The 22550-nt window shown below is 46.9% G+C and overlaps 8 protein-coding genes across 8 annotated transcripts; 3 read left to right on the top strand and 5 right to left on the bottom strand.

The window, feature by feature from the left end:
• Positions 1–64: 64 nt before the first annotated feature.
• On the top strand, positions 65–2580 carry B0J16DRAFT_400585 (putative Zn(II)2Cys6 transcription factor; the record flags this gene model as incomplete). The annotated part of the gene is made up of 8 exons (XM_046132529.1): positions 65–243; positions 329–501; positions 558–871; positions 937–1017; positions 1069–1685; positions 1739–1933; positions 1994–2347; positions 2422–2580. 8 exons carry the CDS (start codon positions 65–67, stop codon positions 2522–2524), a joined length of 2016 nt encoding a protein of 671 aa, XP_045980819.1. The 3' UTR covers positions 2525–2580.
• A 155-nt stretch (positions 2581–2735) lies between these two features.
• Positions 2736–3453, bottom strand: B0J16DRAFT_343617 (uncharacterized protein). Its single transcript, XM_046128077.1, has one exon. The coding sequence runs from the start codon at positions 3398–3400 to the stop codon at positions 2897–2899; it is 504 nt and encodes a 167-aa protein (XP_045980818.1). The 5' UTR covers positions 3401–3453; the 3' UTR covers positions 2736–2896.
• On the bottom strand, positions 3454–4462 carry B0J16DRAFT_343616 (uncharacterized protein). The gene is made up of 2 exons (XM_046128076.1): positions 4202–4462; positions 3454–4144 (listed from the first exon to the last, which is right to left on the bottom strand). The coding sequence occupies exons 1-2, from the start codon at positions 4209–4211 to the stop codon at positions 3681–3683; spliced, it is 474 nt and encodes a 157-aa protein (XP_045980817.1). The 5' UTR covers positions 4212–4462; the 3' UTR covers positions 3454–3680.
• Positions 4463–4928: 466 nt separating this feature from the next.
• B0J16DRAFT_343614 (uncharacterized protein) lies at positions 4929–6980 on the bottom strand. Its single transcript, XM_046128075.1, has one exon. It carries the CDS (start codon positions 6914–6916, stop codon positions 5033–5035), a length of 1884 nt encoding a protein of 627 aa, XP_045980816.1. The 5' UTR covers positions 6917–6980; the 3' UTR covers positions 4929–5032.
• Positions 6981–8424: 1444 nt separating this feature from the next.
• Positions 8425–10335, bottom strand: B0J16DRAFT_343613 (uncharacterized protein). The gene is made up of 3 exons (XM_046128074.1): positions 9463–10335; positions 9200–9417; positions 8425–9151 (listed from the first exon to the last, which is right to left on the bottom strand). The coding sequence occupies exons 1-3, from the start codon at positions 10268–10270 to the stop codon at positions 8504–8506; spliced, it is 1674 nt and encodes a 557-aa protein (XP_045980815.1). The 5' UTR covers positions 10271–10335; the 3' UTR covers positions 8425–8503.
• A 1282-nt stretch (positions 10336–11617) lies between these two features.
• On the bottom strand, positions 11618–17721 carry B0J16DRAFT_321163 (uncharacterized protein; the record flags this gene model as incomplete). The annotated part of the gene is made up of 7 exons (XM_046125619.1): positions 11618–11776; positions 11970–15651; positions 15704–16178; positions 16611–16687; positions 16734–16860; positions 16930–17659; positions 17710–17721. The coding sequence occupies 7 exons, from the start codon at positions 17719–17721 to the stop codon at positions 11618–11620; spliced, it is 5262 nt and encodes a 1753-aa protein (XP_045980814.1).
• Positions 17722–18402: 681 nt separating this feature from the next.
• Positions 18403–20432, top strand: B0J16DRAFT_343608 (uncharacterized protein). Its single transcript, XM_046128073.1, has 7 exons — positions 18403–18831; positions 18890–19115; positions 19168–19227; positions 19287–19577; positions 19628–19856; positions 19936–20081; positions 20135–20432. Exons 1-7 carry the CDS (start codon positions 18482–18484, stop codon positions 20198–20200), a joined length of 1368 nt encoding a protein of 455 aa, XP_045980813.1. The 5' UTR covers positions 18403–18481; the 3' UTR covers positions 20201–20432.
• A 399-nt stretch (positions 20433–20831) lies between these two features.
• Positions 20832–22363, top strand: B0J16DRAFT_343605 (uncharacterized protein; the record flags this gene model as incomplete). Its single annotated transcript, XM_046128072.1, has 1 exon — positions 20832–22363. One exon carries the CDS (start codon positions 20835–20837, stop codon positions 22341–22343), a length of 1509 nt encoding a protein of 502 aa, XP_045980812.1. The 3' UTR covers positions 22344–22363.
• Between the last annotated feature and the right edge of the window lie 187 nt (positions 22364–22550).

The raw sequence follows: 22550 nt of genomic DNA, 5'->3' as shown, positions 1-22550 counted from the left end.
TTTGGTCTTCTTTACGTAGTGTCCCAATATTTACCAACTTTCACCATCGACATCCGTAGTCAAGATGCCGCCTTCTTCAGAATCCACTGAGGCCCTCTCTAGATCCCGAAAACGAGCAGCCGCGGCTTGCCATGCTTGTCACGCTCGCAAAGTTCGCTGCAGCATTTCACAGACCGGGATCCCCTGCACGAACTGTTCATTAGACAACGTTGACTGCCAAGCACGCCCGAGGCAGCCTCACAGGTAAGTCTTGGGTTAGTTCCATTAGGTCTAACAGTTAGCTGATGGATGCTCTTTACCGACCTCGGAGGACTGCTAGAACACGAAGAGGTCAGAATCTACCGCGGACGCCGAGTGACGCTGGGTCCGTCGCCCAGGACGGGGCAAGCCTCGACGAGCATATCTACCGTCCATTTATTGGGCACTTCGACCACCACTCCCAGGCTCAGGAATCTTACACAGCGAACCCCCAAGCCCAAGCAGCTTGTTCACCAGTGTATGGTCGGTACCATTAATTACGATGCCAAGGGCTTGCGAGATTCTAACCCTCTTCTAAGGTGACATTCAAGGCGTTGCTCTCGTCGCCGATCTTTGCGAACCAGAGCGTCCAGGCAAAAGTGGTCACTTTGTCGTCACCGCCCTAAGCTCGAATAGTATTGACTCTGAGACGCTTGATTATTTGAAGAAGCGAGGATGCTTCGACTTACCAGCTTTCGATGTCCAACAAATACTTGTCGAAGCGTACTTCCATTACGTCCACCCTTTTTTTCCGGTTGTGCATACCTCTTCATTTCTGAAAGCCTTTGAAAGTCCGGAACAGAATGGCGTCTCCCTTCATCTTCTCTGGAGCATCTTCCTCTCAGCCTCGAACGTCAGTAAAGAACTGCTTCCCTCAAGATGCATCAACACCAAGTTCGCTAATCTTTCATCAAACAGTTTGCCGACATGACGACCGTGCAAGCGGCTGGCTACGAGTCACGAAAGGATATGAAAAGGGCAATGTTCTCGCGTTCCAAGGTACGAATCGCTTTTGTCCAACTCATGGCCAACTCTAACTCTTACTTGGAGGCGCTATACGACGCAGATCACGAACGGTCCAAAATTACACTCATACAAGCGGTACTGTTAATGGGCTTCTGGTACGCAGATACAGAAGACAGACTTGGACCATGGCACTGGAACGGCATCGCTATCAGTCTTTGCCAGACTGTTGGATTACATCGTCAGCCTGATTCCAGCGTCAACAACCCTTCGTATAACTCATCCATCGATCAGAATTTATGGAAACATCTGTGGTGGTCATGCTTCTTCCGAGAGGCGTGGCTATCAGTTGGCATGGGGAGACCGATGCGGATCGACTTGGCGCATTCTGATACTCCAAAGCCCGATGTCAATGCTTCCAAGAGCTTGTATTCTGGGCTGACAGAGTCTCAACGTCGACAGTATATCCCAGAGGACTCAAACGATCTGTTCTTGTTGTGGAATGAGTTGCTCTCTGTTACTAGTAGTCTGTCGAGGATACTTGCTGTCCAGCACCTTGCCAAACGGACTCTTCATACCCCTCCGGAGGTTCATAATCTGGAACACGAGATAAGAGGACATTACGAGCATCTGCATCATCTAAAAGCTAGAGCGACCCATCCTGTTCTGACTCTTCACATGCATCATTTTGAATTATTTTTCGAGTAGGAATCCCGACCACGTGGCAAAGGGTATCATTTCTGACGATTGAGACTAGGTCTACACTTCTAACCCTGTTTCGCCCATTTCTTTTGCCAAATCTTGGTGATCAACTTGTGGACTCCTATGACGAAAGATCACAAGTTTGGCTGTCGAGTGTAAAAAGAAAAGCAACCACGGCAGCCACGAATACAAATAATGTTTTGGGAGAAATGATCACTGGAGACACGATCAGGCTTTCTCAGTCATTGATGTAAGAACAAATCGAAAACACTCAGCAACTCTTTTAATGCACTTTACTCACAATCGGTAGTTGCATTGCTCTCATACCAACGTTGCAGGTCCATCTGCTGCATTCTGTATCGCCGCGGGGGTTGGTTCGACGCCTAGGCTGCCATCAGCTTGACCTTTGTATGATGGTAGTGAGTGAAATCAAGATGACATATTTTGGCGCTGAGATATTGTATCGGCTATTCTCAAGAGCTCGAGAGATGATCAACTCCAGGTCCCGTACATCGGAGCCCGACACGACCTCCGGGAGAGATGCAGTTGATGTGGCAATAACATATGACCAAGATGAACATGTTGAAGAAACTACTGGGTCAACTCTGCCAGTAGCATGGGGTCTTCCCACCGTGAACAGCTATGGACGCGGGACAGACGCAAGGTATGTTCTTCCTCAAATGTGGCAGTTCAACGCCGTTTGTACTAGATCGCTGCATGCAACTAACTAAGACCTAGCGATGCATATGAAAATGCGGACATCAACGCCATCCTTAGCCAGTGCATGTTTCCCGATTTCGCAACTATTGAAGCAATGGGTCTGATACCTCCACAGTTATAGAATTAACGAGCCCAATTTATAACAAGATAGGATTAATGTACTTAAGAAGAAAGAGCGCCGATGGCACTATTACGGCTTTAAGCGTACCATTTGAAACCCGCTGCATAACAGTGCTTCAGATGTGAAATTGCACAGGTAGAAAGCATTGCTAGAGAGAGCAACTGGCTCTGCGCCCCCAATAAAAGTTCTAACTAGTGTAGAAATACGATCAGTCCGTATATTTCTCACAACTTGGATTCTTATTTTAAGCAGACATTCTATTTAATCTGCTGAGTTTTAAACCTTTTTTATATAGAGTACAAGAAACTTTACATAGAGAGATATGACTTAAGCTGCTGCCTCCCGCTGGTATATGTTTATGTTCTGCTGCACCTAGAGAATCTTATGATCCGATACCAAGACAACCCGTCGCTCCTCGTAAACGCCATCCTTCAAGTTCTGCCTGATCCTATCAACCTTCTCTTTGTTCTTCTCCAAAAGCTCCAGACTCTCCTTCCTAATCTCTTCAGGGGCCGGCGGTGGGATGATACCCTCTGGGGGGTTATACCACTGCTCCTTAGGCACTTTGGTCCCGTCCACGCCCCGCAAGGACTTCTCTGCTTCCTCATCGTAGGGTAAACGATCCAGGAATCCCTTGATCAAAGCTGGACGTAAAGGCTCGGCGTGAAGAATCTTGTTATCGGCATCGATTTGGCGGACAACTCCGTCATCGCCGAGGTGTGTGTAGGCCATTGCGTAAGGGTCGCATTCTATGCGACGGAGGATGTCGCTGACTTCTTTTTGCTCTGGTGAGAGATTCTTGTATTCGATGCCTTCGTTTGAGCAACAACCTTGCGGCTCCGCCTGTTCTTCCTCTTCAGGCTTCGTTTGTGACATTTTTCAATCGCCGGTACCAGTTGATTGACAGGAAAGATGAAGTTGTTTGCGGAACAGGCATGGGTGGAAGAAGTGCCTCTTATCAATCAATTGGTAGTTACACATCACGCTAGTGGACGTTGATCCTTGTGAATCACTGGACCAACAAATGACGCAGACAGCTCACAAACATGTGAAAGCCCTGCATTAGGACCGATTAAGCTGAGATTACAAAGGTTTTAACGGTGACACATCGGAAGATATACGCAAAGCCTTATTCAACAAATCGTTCTTCCACCTTTCACTGAGCGACTTCTCTGCACCCTCTTTCAAATGCACCAACCTCGCTTGTAGATTTGAGACTCATATTTGAGGCAATAATGGCAACCCGTATAAGTGGTGCAGAGGGAATGGTTGAAGCAGCGGCTATGGGAGCACTTGTCCTTGCGTCTCCGGAGTGCAAAAAGATCCCCGTCGCGCTTTTTGGGGGTCTGGTCTCCCTCATCTTCGGCACCGTCCTTCGCTTCCATCTTGCTGAAAAAGTCATGAAGACTTTGGTCATTTCTTCGTCGGTTGCGAGAACAATCTTTTTGTTCACCTCAACGACAAAGCCGCCGTATTTCTCATTAAGGTACTGGTCGAATTTGGGCGCTTCGGCGTGGAATTCGTCCCAGCTAGTGACCCAGACAGCGTCCTTGGGGATTTCAACCGTGTATTCTGCTCCGGCGAGAGTGCTTGCGAAGGCAGCTGTGAGGATTGAAAGAGCTGCGGTTGAGTACTCAGCAATAGTTCAGCTCCTTAGAGATATAATGGAGATCATACCAAACTTCATCTTGCAAACTTGAGTGTCAGGAGTTGTATTTGGAGCTGATTGAAACTTGGCAGTGTCTATGGTAAAGAAGGCGATGGTTGAAGAACTGGTTGAAGGACTGACAGCACTGCTTTACACATGACGCTTTATATACTTATCAAATAGCGGAGGCCTTGATGAAGCTAACACCATGACCTCTTTGGCACGACAAGTATTCATGGTTGACCCAACATGTGTGGAAACAGCTGCTCTGTGACCCTTGTAAGCTCTACCTAGCCCCGATGCACATGCACACTTGGTGTATCACTTCATGGTGACTTTATGTAGCAAGGAAGAGTGCCGATATTGCCGAAACAATGTTACTAAGGATAGGTGTTTAAGTTTGCTAACCATGCGACATCACAAGCAGGTCTTCTTTCTTTGATTCCCATCGTACGGGATATTACCAGGTCACTGCTATCTAACAAGGTTCTCAACCAGCAATGTTGACAGTGTTGCTTTGTCGAGTACGCCTTTGCGAATATCCTCTATGCATTGTCTTACCGTCATTACCGTAAGACTGTGTGGGGACTGGATTTTATCAATCAGTCGATCATCACATGTCGCGTGAATTGATCCTAACCCTTGTTGATGCTGGACCAACAGATGCCTTAAATAGAAGCTTACAGAAGCTTAGGTTGTCAGCTCACGGCGTGATTAGGTAGAAAAATCTGTTAAACAGTTTTCAAGAGAGCCAGGATTCACCAACACTAACGTTGAGGGGAACATGCAAGCTCGTACATGTCAAATTCTCATTATACTAGCTATTAACATATCACTTTTCAATTCATGATAAGCTGCGTTTATAGTCCCCAATTAAACTGCTTCATCCTCTCCTCACTATAATCCTCAAACTTCTCTCCATCAAACCTATAAATCGTCGCATCCTTAGCCATCATAGTCTGCGCCATACAATCAACCTTGGAAACCTTCCCCTCAGCATACCACTTCTTCAACAACCGAAGCAGCCTATCGTCAGCCAGCTTCATCTCAGGCGTATCTATCCAAGTCTTGTCACCAAAGAGACTGGCTTCGTCGCCGGGATAGGGAACGATGTTCATCGCTGCCACGACTTCCTGCTTGCTATCCCGCGCTACCATGAGACGAGTGTCCTCATCTAAAGTCTGGCTTCCGTCGGGGTGGATGACCGGGAAGGGACCTTCATCTGAGACCTCGCAGTTGGGAAAGTTGTTGATGAGAAACCTTTGTGCCATTCTGTGAGAGACTATTATAAGTTGTGCTCGTAGTTCATCTGGTGATCTGGTCTTGGCTTGTTCGGCCACGTATTTCTTGACGGCTTGGAATTGACTCTCGGAACCCATGATATCATGCTTCGGGAGGAGTGAAAGCTTGAGGTTGAAATCTCTTGCTAGATTTTCGTCTAGCGTGGGGTTTTGGTTGGCTGGTTCGCTTTCAATAGCCAGATCATGAGGACCCGGAAGTGCTCTCATTTCCGGAAACAGACTTCGTGGATCGCCGACGAATTTGAAGACTGTTTCGTCTGTACCCATGTAAACGCGAATAGTGCAACGTTCCAGCACCCCCTTGGCATGTAGACTGGTCGCATACTCCATCACAGCCCTTTCTCCAGCTCGCATTATCGAACTCTTGACGTAGTCTCCAACCTTTGGCCAGACAACAGATTTGCTGATTCCAATGATCAAAGCAATCCTAACGATACCACCAGGGTCTTTGGTTGGATCAGCCTTCCGTACCAGTGTCACTGACTCAGACTCTTCGTCCGCCTGGCCGGGAAATGGTGGCGGCGTCGCAGTAAATGGGATATCCTCAACTCTCTCAACCATGTTCTCATAAACCCTTGTAACAAGGATTCTCGTTGGTTCATGATACATCTTCCCATTAGGAAGTTTAAAAGGCAACGGGCCTTCATCCCAGACTGTACTTCCCTCGAATCCATTCGTGGCGGCCCGAACAGTCTGTCGAAACCAACACGGTGCAAAAAGACCTCGAAATGCATTGGGTGCTTTCTTCGTGTCTTTTCGCATACTTTCCAACGTATCTATCAATAATTGTGGCCATACCTCGTTGCAGGGATTGATAGTTGGCGGTTTGGGTGAAGCGTCGAAACGGCACGTTATGAGATCGGCGCCGATAAAAATGTTGATCAGTGCGTGCTTGAGATTCATGCCCATGGCTCTCGCGGACGCGAGTTTTTCCAGCAGAGTATGTTTTGCGGCGGCTATTTCGTTGCTGTCAAGTTCGCTACCCGGAACCAGCCACGGCTGGTCGTCCTGCGTGGGCTTTTGAGGGGGCTTTGCTACCACCAGAGTTATAGAATGCACGATACCCGTAAACGACGCGTCCAGAACCATGTAGTCCTTCGTGGGAGTTTGACACTTGTCATTTCCTGAACAAGCGCCTGCACCCATGCAGATATGAGTATCGCCCATATCCTCAATTGTTCCATTGCCCTCGCATTCAGGGTATCTTACAGCGAGATATGCCCGAGCACCATTGAACATGAGTTCTTGATATAGCCAAGGCAGTTCATTGTGTCGTCCGGATTCAATCAATTGTTGCTCCTTTGCACAAATCCAATGGGACCATCCTTCATCTTTCTCCCATGTTACTTCAGGTATCGTGACATTTTCCGGCTCGGCGTTTTGTTTGGCTGGTCGAGGGGCGCGTGGGTCGTCGCCGACTGGGGTTGAAGAACTGCAACCCATGATCACAATAGTAAATGAACGAACAAAGTGAGGATGAGTAGCTAAGACTGGGATTCTGGCGACAGTAGAGAGCTTTTATCTTTTTAATTAACAGCTCACGACTGGAGCTCTGACCGGGTGACTCACTTCACTGTTGGCTCTTACCTGCTTAAAATGGTAACGTAGCCATTGTAACGTGCAGCCAACAGTCAGCCCTAGCCAAGAAAATTCATGTTAAACGAGAGTGGCATTATGGACCCTGGATCAAATGGGCAACTCGTCCGTCTAACGAAAGATTAATTGCTATGGCGTAAAGGTCAAATAGACGATCATCGCCGAGAACAGAGAAACTGGTTCTCTTTTCAGTCTTTCAAGCCTAAATGTCAAGTCCAGACTGAGCGAGAAACATGGAACTACCATAACTACGAAGGTAATAGAGCGGGTATACGCAGCGTGTTGAGTGAGCTTCTTTAGCGAGCCACTGAGAGCCTTGAATCTTATCTTATCTTATTGAGCGATAAGACCGTCTTCAAATCATCACGAGAGCTGTCTCAGAACACATCCAACATCAAATTAATGTAAATCCATTGTACCTCCACCTTCATAAAGTGAGAGCTTATGTAGTTGACTATGAAATACACTCATATATCTAGAATTTCGAAACTACCTTCAATGCTATTTTTACTCATATCAATAGATATTGACGGCCATGTTTTACATCAATCAATGTGCTGTGTTCTATCTACAGGGTAGTCATACCGTCAAATCTTTAGGTATGTTGTGCAAGCTAGCGCGCTTGTTACGCGACGACGCGTCGAAGTCAGAGCAAAGACCCATGCACAGCCATGGCGCGTCGCGTACTTGCAACTTAGATTTCTATTGATATGTGTTATTCGCCAGCATCCTACAGTCTTCAGTGATGATTGACATCAAAACATCCCAGGAGCTCACCATGGTGAGGAAGTCTTGCCAAGGACCAACCGGAATTGATGCGGCCCCAGCGGTAAGGCTAACCTTGTTTAGCCAAAGCTCTCGGCGATAGCCCGGTCTGTTGAAACTCAAAAAGCACGAGGAACCTTTTTGGGATGTGCATGATCCGTGCTGTGCCTGTAAACTGTATCATGAATGACACGAGGGTTTCTCCACCGTGGTCTAGGCCCAAGATTAACGGCCAGCATATGGACATCCCAGTCAAGTTGATCATGGACCATGAACCCTTGTGCGAAGATCAGTCAAGTTAATGAATAGATTGATAAGATCACGCAGCAAAATGTCATAAACACAACTGGGGACATGCATCAAATACAAAATATTTTAGAATGCAGCATCAATATGATGCACTGCCTGGCGCGAAGCGGCACCGTACAAAGCTGGAAACCTGATCAGATCATAATCTTAAAGTCCGTCGGCCAACATGTCTCAACCCTGTCTTCGCTCCCGAAACGGGTGCCAAGCGTCGCCAGTCCAAGAACCAACAAAGGATTTTATAAGCGAGATGCAAATGGTAAACTGACCATTCAAAGATGCACATTCACGATTTTATTTTCAAGAGGTGTCATTATGTAATAAATTAAGGAAAAGAAAAGATATTAACAACCCCGTCCTACACTAAAAGGCATAACACATATCCGTAATAGGAACCTCAACATGGTATAGGTTACCCTTGGCCCATCTCGTAGCAAATCCATCAAGATCAAAAACAAAGTCAGACTTAAGCGACATACCACATTCACCAGGAGGGGTATGCACAGATCCTCCCACACCATCATTAGAAGAATGACCTTCCTGGACCGCACTCAAGCTGAACTTGTTCAAGATACCAGGTGTAGCTGTAAGACCACTGCTAAGATCAACAAGACCACCAAGCAACTTGAAAGTAAGTTGAACAGTAACCGAAGCACGTGCGTTCAAGCCAACTTCCACGCTCTCGCTGATGTTGGCGTAGGATGTGTATTGTGGTTCCCAGCCTGTAGCGCTGTTCTTGCTACCGTCCAGCGCATCGAGATGGACGTTGCCTGCGGGGATGGAAATTCCTGCGCCGACGTGTGCGGATACTGCAGCTGAGGTATCAACGTCTACTCCTACAGCGAACCCAATTCCGGGACCAAGGGAGAGAATTCCGGGGACTTCGACGACGGTGAATGAGAGGGTATCGGGGTCGTAGAGGATGGAGCGGGACCAGGCGGCTGCTACGTCAGCGGATAAAGCGACGCCGGCGTTGAAACGAGTGTCGAGATCGAAGTAGAGATGTTCCATCTATTCCTGTTAGTGTGTATTTAGTTGGTGAGATGACTCAAGACTGACCTTGAACTTCCAGAAGTTGTACTTGGCACGGCCGGAAAACGACACGGTGGAAGAGAACTCTGCTTGCTCAGCCCTGATGTTCACAAAAGGTTCTTCGGCGAACAGAACAGTGTCTTTCTCAAGGCCAGTACCAAAGTCGAGAGAAAGACTGGGGTTCAGATTGAGGCGCTTGCGAAGTTTGGTAGCGGGAATAGAGTTGAAGGACATCTCGCATGTTTCTACCGAACGTTAGTGTTGTTATTGATTGTTGGTGAGATACATACCAGCGATGTCTTCCAGCTTCTGTTCCGAAGCATGGCAAGTGATAGACTTCTGGCCCTTATCGGCCGTAACGCGATCGACGAGGTAGAATGCTTGACTATTGGCAGCCTTGCAGTTACCCATGTTGCCAGTGATAAGGATGAAGGTATCTAGCCATGTCTGGACTGCGTTGTCAAATGCATCAGTCTTGCCGAACTTGACCTCGATAGAGTCGGAGGAACAGTCCACGGAGGTGATGGCATCGATGTAGTCGAGCACAACAGCTGGGTGGTTCATAACGAGGTCCATGTCGATGGAGCCCTTGGGACCATTGTTGACAGTGGTGTTCTTGGGTGCGCTGAAGGCGGAGAAGGTTCCGTTGGAGGGCTTGTCAGACGGCTTCTGAGGCTTGCTGGTGTTTTCGCCAGTCTCCTCATCGTCGGTCAGGTCACCATAAGACATGACAATCTTCTTCTTGGGGACTGCATTCTCAGGGTTACTGCAATCAACCTTCTTGGGAGTCTTGGGAATGAAAGTAGCGGTAGTGTTGTGTTGAGCCGTAGAGGAGGCGTGGATGGTAGTTTGAGACGACTTGGGACGAACGGATGTAGGCTTAGCCTTGGCTGACTCTGTCTTCTGAGCAGCAGCAGCGATCTCAGTAGCAACAGTCTTAGCCGTAGTAGAAGCTGTCTGAGGAGGCATCTCGACAACAATGTACTTAACAGTGCAACCACATGATTCGTCAATAGAAGTACGAATCTCGGGCGCAGCAGAAACGGTAAGGCAAAGCAGCCAAAGGCTGAAAAGAATGGACGAGAACGAAGTCCTCATGATGAAAATGAACGAAGTACTGAATGAATGAATGACTGATCAGGAGTGAAGAGCACAACATCTCGACAGCGACATCTTGGAGATATAACAGCTTCAAAACCAGTGGATACGAAATAGAGTTCATCAAAACGGTGACTTGGCTACCAATCAATCCATAATGTCAGGTATAGCATAAGTTACAAGTCTATAACGAGAACGCCCTATAAGGGGCCTGTTCTTGGGATGTCATAAATCCTGGGACTTTCAGCTTCCATGACAGAAATATTCAACCAGGTCTTCACATAGCGTCCATATCTGAGTGAGTGATTAAATATATCATTGGTTAACTTTTTCTACACACCTCAGCCACTCAGGACCCTTAAACCTGTCAAGACTGGCCACGGCAATACCGCCGATCCAATAAGGAAAGGCGTGGAACGGTGGTAAAGTGGTGGGAATAACTCGTCAGGTGGGTGGTTGCAGTGCAGGGGTGGTAGACCTTCCTAGTTGGTGTTAGCGGGTCTTGGTTCGATATCAGCTCTGCTCTTTGCAGACTAGACGATATTGGCGATGTATGACAGATAACGGGACTACCGGTTGATGTTTTAGATCCTTGAGAATGGTACTGTGATGAAAGGCTTGGCAGGGGAAATCACACGCTTTTATCGCGGGTTCCGTAGCACGTGGGTTAAGAGCTTGATGTATCGTTTGGCAGTTGCGATTCTGAGGGGGGATAAATAGCTCATCTGATAAATCACTTCTTGTGTCATGTCACCTGAGTTCTCTCTAGGTTAGTTCTCATGTTATTATATGTGCCCATCTTCATTGATTGGAAATGCAATATTGTGATTTAAGACAGAAGGTTGTATCCTAAAGAACAAGTGAACTCAGGCTTAGAAAATTGCAGAAGAGCTTCTCATTCTGTCTCGGTCTCTTTCATGTGAACACTTAGTCAACTGAGTAGCTTCGATCGTATTAACTCATATTGGCTTAGTCACTGGCTTGGCCGAGCATACGGTAGCTTCAGTAATCCCATTTAGTCTCGGTAAATTTGGAGAGGAGTATCCACCGGTGCTTGCAATCCCGTGAGTCTCTACCGTAAGGGTAAAGGAGCTTTGAGCTATTATTAACCTGTCATCCACCCATACCATCCTGTCTCCGCTTCGAAACCATGTTCTTGTGGTAACGTCTCGCAAAAAGTAGATGAAACCAGAAGAGCAACCACCACAAAAGCAGCATAGCCACCGTAGCTTTACAGCAAGCATTCAGTATTGAAATGAAGAAACAGGACCCCTCTATACAACGTAGGTATCACTACCGTCGATCCAGAGATCTCAAAACGGTATCTATCGTGATAGGATTGATGACCTATTGGACGAATTGCCGGAGGAAGCCAAAAGAGCTTGGTGTTATTCCATAGAATCCAAGACATGTCTTCTCTAAGTCCAAGTCCGACGCGATTGCACTCGTCCAAGCATGTATATTTCTTCTGACAATCAAGCTGAATATCGCCGATGTTGGTTGATACTAGATCAGATCCAGCCGTCAAATTGAAGCGTGTGAGGTTGTTAACCATCTTCACGTGCGTCAGTATCTGCCCAGTGGAGACTTTACTTAATGCCAGATTGTGGTGGTGTAGTCCCGACCAGATGCATGTCGTGTAACTACTGTCGAAATTGACAGCAGTAACCATCGTTCTAAGAGTAAAGTGATGTCTCACTTCTTTCGTTTTGATATCGATGATCTGGACACCATTTTCTGTGCCTTTCTCTCCCGTGAGTAACACAACAAGGCCTAAGCTCGGGCAAATATCCACAATATTGATGATCACTCCCAGTGGCTTGATTGTTTCCACCGTGTCGGCCTTTTCGATGTCGAAGACATATAGTAGACTCTTTTGATCATGTACCCCGCCAGATCTGCTGAACTCGCGGGATAGTATGGTAAGGAATTTTGAATCAGAGGAAAACATGAGGTCATGACTTTCCCCATGGGTTTGAATGGTCCGCGTAGTGACATGTGTATCAAGCTTGGAGATGCGTGTTGTGTCACGATAGATCAGAGCGATGAGGGAGCCGTCGGGGGAAATCTCTATACCTCGATGGCTAGTAATAGTGTATGAAAAAGGGCCTGTGGCGATTTCTGAACAAGCACCCACACAGGTTCGGAAGCTGCTGAACACCTGACCAATATATTCCAAGAAAATGTCTCCTGTCAACAAACATTGAGCCCTTCTGGTCCCCATTGGAAGTTGAATGTGTTGAAGATTTGGTGTAAGAGATGGCTGGTCCTCAAACGCTTGATCGCGATGGTTACTGCCAAGATGAAATATGCTGTCTCCAGTCTTGATGTCCCAGATTCTTACCTCTGATTTAAAAATTGCAGCAACGAGGGTTTTGTCGTTAGATAGTATCAGACGGTCGATTCCCGGAACAGAATCGTCTGCGATTCTTGGTCGCTCGTTCGGCGTGTACGATACCACGCTAACAGTTTTGGTCTTGAGCACGGAACATGCCATCTCATAACTGGGGGAGATTCTAATGAGGCCACCTGAAGTGAACGGTACGAATCTGGTCAGGCATTGCCCTGTCTTGATGTTCCACGTCTTGATTTCTTTTCTGGTACAGCTTGACCCAAGTACCGTGCCTTCTTTTAAGAACGCAGTAGTTATGACATTGCATTTGTGACCATCGAATATCTGAACTAAATCTCCCGATGGGAGCGCCCGAATCTGAATCCGTGTCTCGGAATGAGAAGGACTGAAAGCCACCATCATGGAATGATCAGCACAAAGTATAACTGATATTGGGTAAAGGGGGTCCTTGGCAGTGCTTGGTTCAGGTATTGCCCTATTGCTGTAATGTTTGATGCAGGCGCCAGATGCAATATCCCAGACCAAGCTTTCATTATAGCTCAAGTTTGAATACAAAGCCAGGTATTTTGAGTCCGTGGAGAAGACAAAGAAGGGTATATTACCCCCCTCACGAGCATCATGCTCCAGTCTCGAGTCATCGAGACTCAGTCTTTCTGGAGGGCTACCCGATTTCAACTCGAGGAGAACAACATGATTGGAAGTGTCCATGAAAGCACAATATCGGGCACATTGTGAGAAGCAGGGCTTGTGTCGTTGGTCTGCGAACGAGGCGTATTGCCCAACCAACTCCGCCGTTTCTCCGTGCCACAAGTGCATGTTTTCCTGGTCCTTGAAGTATATCCATATCGGCTCAGTCGTTATGGCAATGGTTGGGAGAACGCCGAATGGCACACCCTCGATCCACGTCTCACGGATACACTCACTAGTATCAAGGCGCCAGACTCTCATATTACCATCCTTTGACAAGGATACCATATGTGTACTGTCCGAGGAAAATGCAGCGGCCTCTATGGGAGCCTCATGCCCCTCCAAAACATTTTGGTGATGGTCCCATCCGCTTGATGAAGCTGGAAATTGAGACATCCATTCGGGTGTACTGCTGGTAAAGATAGGCTGCATTGGGCTTGTAGATGGGACAGTGTAGCGTAGTGAGGAGTAGAGCTGAAGAGGGTATTGGTCGACAACGGTGAAGTTGGTACGAAGAAAGCGACGAAGATCCTTGACTAGTTCGCATAGCCTGGGGCATTCGTTTTCCTGGATTGCCATTAGTTGAGATATCCTGGGAGTGGAGGTCATTATTATTACCCTCTCGATAGCTTGCAATCCTTGTATCATGATATAAATCTCCGAAAGACGGTCTATAAGGCTCAGACACTCAAGAAGATGGAGCAGGTAGTGCTCAAGAAATGCCAGTATATCTTCGGAGCTGAACGTCAGCTCCTGAGCCTTTGTGAGATGTTTGACCCAATAGCGACACGCATACTCCAAGTCTGGAGAGATGCAAGAAGATACACGGCTCGCTGTAATGTTAGAACATGCAATTCCTGGCGCCACGAGACCGCATATATCTTCTTTAAGGGAGGATTTGAGAATACGAAGGCAATCAGCAGCAACTCGACCATGGCCTTGCTTCTCGTCGACCCAGAATTTGTTCATCCCCTCTTTCTCCGGGTCAAGCAAGAAGTCTCGGAAAGACAGGTGAAGCAGCCGTATTGGTGATTCTGCTGTCTCAGGGTAGTTCAGCACTGAGCGAAGAACCTCCAACCGATGGTAAATACTTTTTTTGGGCACATCAATGAGTTTTGACAGAGCAGAAACCGTCAAAGGGGCTTCGAGAAGTATAATAGTGCCCACAATCTGTTGGAAATCGTCAATAACGTCCTTCTCTTCTCGCTTTGAAAGGCCTTCCAATTGCTGCTCAAGCGACGGTAGATAAGTGGCATTCATTTTTGACTCCTGGCTCTTGGTGTCAAAGGTCAGCACCTTCTGCAACTGGACCTCGGGGTCTGCGCTCATCCATTGCCGGATGAAGCGACACACGGTTGCAGCGAAAATAAAGAGTGGCACGGCTTTTTCGACGAGGGCTGCTGTCCTCTCGGGGCCTGGCCATGTGTCTGGCAGATGGAACTCCTTTTCAGCCATGAGATTATAGTCTTGCCGTATTCTTTTTAATTCTTCTGTGAAGAACGTACGTATATCGCGCTCGATAATGTCGTTGGGGATTTCGTGAAGAACAAAGTCTTGATAGGTGCCAGGCACAGCGCGGAAACCGAGTCGAATGTGCAGTTCCGGTCGACTCGTAATGAACACCTTCATTCTCACATTCGAGACATCCTTCGTACGGGTAAAGATCCTGATAAGTCGCTTAATCCCTTCGTCCCCGTCGCATTCGTCCAGAGCATCAATGACAATTACGAGAGTTTCCCTTTTGGCTGGCTGTAACCCCATAATTGGTTGTAGTATCAATTTATCGAACTGCTCCTCACCCACCTTAGACATGAGAGAAGGATCGTGGTCAACAGCTGCCTTGATACTTGATGCAAGATCGTGGTGGCGAATGGCTAATTGGAAGGCGATGGTGGTATAGAAGCAAGAAAGATTGCCGCAGTCGCCACCACCTCTCTTGAAGAAGAAGCTTGCTCCGAGGTGGTTTTGGTCGTCCCATCTTTTAGCTATCGTACGAGCAATAGTTGACTTGCCAGTACCGGCCATTCCCTGCAACCAAAAGATAGTCTCGGTGTTGGTGTTCTCGAGCCAATCATCAATATCTTGCAAGAGCTCTGAACGAGTGGTCTTAAGGCAGATACTGTTGTCTTCTTCGGCCTGCGAATCATGGGCCGCGCCAGCTGCCACTGGAAGTTGAGCCATGATCTGGCTAATGTCGACTTTATCCAACTTTGTGACAACACCTTCCAAGTCGGATTCGGCCTTGTCCAGTTTAACATGGGATTTGTCGAGTTTAGAGTGAGCCTTATTCATTTGAGACTCTACATTGTTTAACTTGTTATCTGCGTCAAGCAGAAGGCCACTGTACATGTTAGTAGATGGCATATAGGTCAATTAAATTAGAGTTTTCTTACGTTTGGTCAATTTGAAGTATGTGCGAGATTGAGATTGAACTTCTGCTGAGACGACCAACAATCCGGTGAACTTCCCCACTCTGAAATGGCCATTTCAGCGACCTGAAGCCTCGTCTCCAGAAGCTGTGTTTGGAGGAAGGTTGAAGTTTCCCGTTGACGTCTGACAAGATAGCAAGACATTCCTTGATTTTACCCAGAAGCTCTTGGGATGCTTTGAGTCTCGTGCCTTGGGGACTTTCAATGAGCTGTTGCACCTTTTGCGCAGTGTCACGCAGATTCTCCACCTCTTGTCGTAGCTCCTGGATCTCGACCTTGGCATTCTTGGCCTCTTTGGCGTAGTCAGAGCAGACCTGTAATACTTTGACTGAGATGTCAACGACAGCAATGACGTTGGCAGCTACGCCGAGTACTTCCATTGCTGGTCGGGCGGATTGCAAATGAGTGGAGGGAACAGATGGAGGAGAGCGGGGTAGAACTGAAGATGCAGATAAGTCAGGTTCTCAGAAAGTGGATTTCTTATTTGGTGCCCGAAACATTCTGCATGCAGATACTACAGCGTGATTGGCGATGACTGTACCTGCCACGTATACAGCCACACCATTTCATGACATAATATAGATATGTTAAATGCTAAGTACTTGAGTATATACTTTCTTATTTAGAACTTCACTAATGCATTAATTTTATAAGTATAATAACTGATAATCTATATATTTTTTTAAAAGGGAGTAATATTCATCATAGCTATATTATATATGTCATTTACGTTAGTGGTTGAAGATAGGGCTGACAGAGCAAAAACAACCTCGGCATCAACCAGACTCCAGCAAGGGTTGACTGGATAGTGTAACCGATCTCTTCAGCAGGATGGGTTTCGCTCGTCCCCGTAGCGTAGCCATTAACCAACCTTGAGGCGACATGACTAGCCGGGGCAAGTAAAGACCGGCGTCATGGTGCACTTCTCCACCCTGCTCATCCTTGAGACTGGTTGTGCCTTATAAATTCAAATTCCTAAGCAAACTAAATTTACCCAGAAAAACTTCCTTGTCTTTGTTGTAAAGCCACCTTCCTACAGTACCGTCTCGTAGAAAGCAGATGGAACCAAAAGAGCGACCACCACACTAGCAACATAGCTACTGTGGCTGCAAAGACAAATACTATAGATAGAAGAGCTATTCCGTAGGAGAATTGTTGGAAACTCTCGTTACTCCCAAATTTTTCCGTACCCAGAGCAACCTGCATAGCTGACAGGACAACGGAGATGTAGACAAAGACACCCAGAATCCAGTTAAAGTTGCGTTCGAAGAATGTCGTGTAGCGGATAGAGCCAGACATGTAGCCGTACACAAGGCTTCTGAGAGAAAAGCCGGCTAGTCCGAGACGGTGCAGGGTATTGAGACGAGAAAGGCGCAGTTCTCCATATCTATAGCGCCGGTTCATCTCATATGGCGTTGTGTTGTTTGAGAGTATGTTAAGGTCTGTGACAAATGCAACCCATTTATTCCAGCATATATTAGCTGGCAACAGGCCTGTTTCAATTGCGATGCGCAGGTCACTCTTATGTCTGACAAGCCAGGCATAGGATATAAGGAAGCCGAAAGCGCTTTTATACAGTTCTGGACCCCCACATAATTCTCGCTCCCAGAAATCGTAGTCTAGGAGGTATTCGGGCATGGGCTTGATGAAAATAGATGCATCATGCCATACCAAATGTTCATCTGGGTTCTCGGTAGGAAAGATAGTTCTTTGCAGTAATCTCTGCCGATGCAGAGGTCTGGCTGGCTTTGGAAGACCCGAAAGCCATAGGTAGGGATGAATTTTGTTTAATCGAGGAGTATACAGATCTGACTCGAGATATGTCTGCGTGTCTTTTCCAGCGCTCAAGTATAGGGATTCATCTGCAGCATTGTGCACGAGGGAATTCTTTGGAGCAAATGGGGGTTTCATTTCGTGAACCTAAGAGTATAAGCCAAGACTATTCCTTACTGCCGATCATGCTGACTCACCGTATTGTCCATCTGGTAGAAAAACCTATTGTGGAGGCTGATATTGTAGTGAGGGTTCGATTATCCTTAATTGAGGTGCTTTCAGTATTTGAGTATTTGGGCGCGTCCGGCTTGCCCCCGCTTTGTCGAGATCGACGGAAGAGAAAAGAGACAACATTGAGTATGATATGATCGGAGATGCATGGCCAAGAAGCCAGGCGAGGCGAGCGATCCAATGAGACAACCGCTCTTGTAAGGCAGTTACAGCAAGCGCCCACAAATATTGATAGGTCAGCCATGGATTGCCTTGCGCGCCTAATCTTGGCCTGATGATTGGCCTTTTGTAACAGAAGTACAATACCTTGAACTTGAGCTACCGCCACTGTTCATCGCGACAACACAAGAGATATGTAGTGTTTCGATTAATTTCTAAGAAAAGAAGACTGTAAAATCACGAAGAGAAGATGATAGTTCTAACGAGCTTACTTCACATAAGCGTCTAAATTTCTCAGAATTTTGATAACGGTTTGTAAAAGAATCGCAATGTTTCCCGGTTGCCGCTTGCAAGGATCTATTATAGGTAGCATCAGTGGCCCCACGACTTCGTTTAGCCGCTGGCTCAGAAGGCCACCCGCGCGCGAACTTTCCTGCATAGCCGATCTCAGTTTCTCATTCTTCTTACGGCCTTTAAATGATCAAGTACAGCCGAACAATGTTTTCAGTTCTTCCGACATAATTTTCAGTATTCACTACATCAATTATTGAGAGTATAATAACGTCACTCGCTAAAAGAATGTTCGGCAAGAAGAAAGGCACTATCTTTCGCGTGACAGGCCTAAGGGCTGAGCGTTCTGGCGAAGACCTCAATATGGTCTTAAGGGCTATTATCATTAAGAATCTGTCCGACGATGAACGACAACACCGGTTTACTACAGCGATCGTGCCCTCTCCTAATGATGAGCAGCAAAGAGTCGCATTGGTAGAGTTCTTTGACGGCGTTCCGGGTTTCTTACATGGGTTGGTGGCCGATCCGTTGAAGGAATGGCAGACTGAGGGGGGCCATGATGATCTCAACTTTGACCAACACTTCTTTGGGTTCACGCAGTTGTATACACCAGACCATAGCACCAGGACTACCGCAGAGTAAGCACATTCTGCAGGTCTACTGACGGGAGACGTTTGCTAATTTAACCTATCCAAGCATAATCGCAATAACCGATCTAGACATGCATGCATACGAATCATGGAGAGGCAACGGGCCACTCGGACGGATGTGGCTACGCGACTTTCTATCCAAAGACTTGCCACACTGCCGAACGATGATCTACGGATACAACTCTCTATCGTCAAGCCATGGTACTAGTAAGATCATTGATTATGGAAGAGAGCTGATGGAAGAGCTCAAGAAGGTTCGAAGCACAGAAGAGGCAAGTCACACTACAACACCTATTTGATCATTATCCTGACAGTCCACTCCAGGCTAGACAACGGCCTCTCTATTTTGTTGCCCATGGCTTTGGCGGTATCATTCTTGCCCATGTAAGTCATGATAACCGACCACTGTAGTATTCGTGGATAATTTGGAGTAACAGCAAAAGTGTCTCATCAAAGCGATCCAAACGAACGAAGACGACCACCCAACCATTGCCTCGCTTCACAGAGCCACTTATGGGATGCTTCTGTTTGGCGTGCCGCATAAAGGCCTCGTGGTCGATGATTACCAGAAGATGCTAGGTGTCAAACTGAATCATCCGCGGAGCGCACTACTACAAGAAATCGGAGGGAAATCTGACGTGCTGGCATATCAGCTGGTGGATTTCAAAAACCTGATCCGCGACCGAAAGATCATCAGCTTCTATGAGACACAGCTGACTAGGCATCTCGAGTTTGTATGCTTGTCTAAGAACATTGGCTCTATTATGATTACTAACTAGTACAGAACAGCAATACCAAGTGCTGGGAGAGGACGGACCCTCGTGTTATGGTAGTCAACCCTGACTCAGCAGTCCTTCAACTGCCAGACTCCATGGAAGAGAAGCTTCCTGTTGATGGCGACCATTACACAATTGTCAAGTTCGACAGCAAGACTAGCAAGACGTACACCAGTGTTCTAGAAAAACTCAGACAATTTGAGAAGGACGCCCCGAGAGTGGTTGCAACTCGGTTTTGTAAGCAGCCCGACATGTTCATATTGCCCAAACGTTTTCACGTACACGCCATAGAGCTGATACCTTTGCCAAATCACAGCAGCAAGTGTATCACCTATCACAATACAGTTTCAAGCAAACCCCGGATCTGCGGTCCGGAACGACGTTATTGCGAGAATTCGCGATAATAATGAAGCAGCCAGAAGTAACCGCCGTCAAGTACCCCTCATTGGTTATGAACCTAAGGTAAGTGCTGCTGTAAATCACCACTTGAGTTATCATGTTTCTAAATATTCTAGAACAATGAACAACATAGACACGAACCACGGATCCGGTACGAAGCTGTTCCCAGCCAAAAGACATAAGCCAACCCGTCTACTTATATCGAGAGGACGGTTTAAGGAAAGACCCCAAACGATCATTGGTAGATTCCGTACAGATGGTAAAGGTGTTTCTTGGAGATATAAATGATTGAAGAGATTAATACGTGGAATTTTATGGAAGACTTCAGCGTTCTTTAGGCTGATTGTGGTAGATAGGATACAGTGGAGACTTGCTAGGATGATCGCTGGGCTTGCACTAATATTAGTGGCTGAAAAACAGAGTGAAGCCTAGAGGAAACCTAAAACTTATCACATCACAATGGACTTACAAACCAATAAACCCTTTCCATACGAACCCCTCAAATCCGACGAGATCCGTCTCCTTCGCGTACAGCATGGAACCTGCGACATAATCAGCGTTGACCTCCACACCGTTGAAAACCCCGCAAGCCAAACATTCTGGGCGTTATCTTACGTCTGGGGCGCTCGAGAAAACCCCGCTGTGATTCTCCTCAACGGACAGCCCTTCAGCATCACGAGGAATCTCTACAATGCTCTTTTTGAATACAGGCGCCACGCATTCACGAACGGTCCTGAAGAACAGGCATTTTTATGGGTTGACGCTATTTGTATCAATCAGAATGATAATGTTGAGAAGTCTGTCCAGGTTCCCCGCATGTCGGATATCTACGGAAAGTGTCAGCACGTCTTGGCTTGGCTAGGTCCTGTTGTGAATGAAGATGAGGAGGCAATACGCAAATTGGCTGAGAGATTGAAGGAATTCAAATCGCCGGTTAATGAAGACTCTGCGGAAGATGAACGAATCGCGGCGTTTATGAAGCTGGGAAAGTTGGATGGAGAAATTGCAGCTGAGGTTGAGCTGCTTCGCAAGGCGCTGAAGTCCATCGGTCATCGTCCTTGGTTTCGACGTATCTGGATTCTTCAAGAAGCTGTCCTAGCCCAGAGATCCCCAATTTTGCTCGGTGGGAAATACGAGCTTGGGTACGATATCTTCTTCAAGTCTTGGGTTCTGATGCTGAACCCTTCTGAAGACGGACAGCTTCTCTACTCGTTTATGGCGGAGAACCCTGTCAGATTTAAAGCAATTGAGGTCATGTACAAAAGGATATTGCGAGAAAGAGGTCCTGGTGACCAAGCCGAAATTGGCCAGGAGAAGCAGTGCGCGCTTGATGTCTTCAAGTTGTTGAGCGAAGCGACCGAGCTTGAAGCTACCGTTGCTCATGATCGTCTATATGCCCTGATTGGCCTCTTGGCTTGCGATCCTCTACCGAAAGCTGTACAGCCAGATTATACGAAGCCTTTGGAGAACTTGTGCCACGATCTTACTGTCTTTATCCTTCGGGAAACCAACGACGTACGGGCTTTGAACTTGGGTACAGTGGGTGGCTTGGTAGGTGTACCCTCTTGGACGCCAGATATTCGAAACAGTTGGACGGCGAGGGCCAATCTCGGGAACATCCTCGGTGGGCACTTTCATTTATCGCCAAATGGAAAGATCCTTACGCTGCCGGCTATTATTCTTGGTCAATGTGTTTCAGTCAGCAGTCCTACCAAGCCGGACCCAGAAACTGGTATCATGCCTCCATCAGCTTTTTTGCAATATGATCAGGAGATCATCAGTCCTGTCGCAGCGATAAGACATGTGACGCGGATGGAAGTTATGAGTGAGTGGCTTAAACACCATTTTGCAGATATATACACCGAGGAGCGATTGGTCCAGGATCCGTCTATCTTGCAAAGAATTATACTTGCGTACACATGCATGGTGCACAACCAACCAATCTCAGCGCTTGGTACCAGATATGACAGCAAGCAGCAACTTGAAGGAGCCTTTGGAATGGTAACAGATCCTATTATTCAGCACAACTTGATTGGATGCAGTAGTTTTGTTCTGCAGAATGGAACGGGAGGAAGTCTTCTACACGATGACAGTTCTGCTGCTGTTGGAGATGCGATTTGTGTGTTTCAAGGTCTTTCGGTTCCCTTCCTGATAAGGTCAATCGATGGGGGTAAGACCTGTAGGGTTGTTGGACAGGTCTCGAAGTGGGAGAACACGGGGTCGAGTTTACCTGAAGAAGTCCTTGGCAGTTATCAGGCCTCATTCGAGGGATATTATCGGGGTAAGGAGACGGAACATGGTGTCAGAATGATAGAGCTGCATTAGAAACTGGAAGCAAGGCTAGCTAGAATAAAAGCATGAAAGGTCTTTTGTCTTCCTGTATAATCGAAATAGTGGATTAGTATACGTAATAAACCTTGTATCCATAATGTTGCAATTGTGAAGGCTTTACAATGTTGAAGACAACTAGTGTAGAGATCAACTTTCTCAATTATTCAATTGCGGTAGGCATTTGACTTAGCGGTCTATTAG

The sequence above is a fragment of the Fusarium flagelliforme genome (genome assembly GCF_020744385.1).
Source record: "Fusarium flagelliforme strain FIESC 12 MPI-CAGE-AA-0113 chromosome Unknown B0J16scaffold_5, whole genome shotgun sequence".
Taxonomy (NCBI): domain Eukaryota; kingdom Fungi; phylum Ascomycota; class Sordariomycetes; order Hypocreales; family Nectriaceae; genus Fusarium; species Fusarium flagelliforme.
This window is presented reverse-complemented; position numbering and strand designations above follow the sequence as displayed.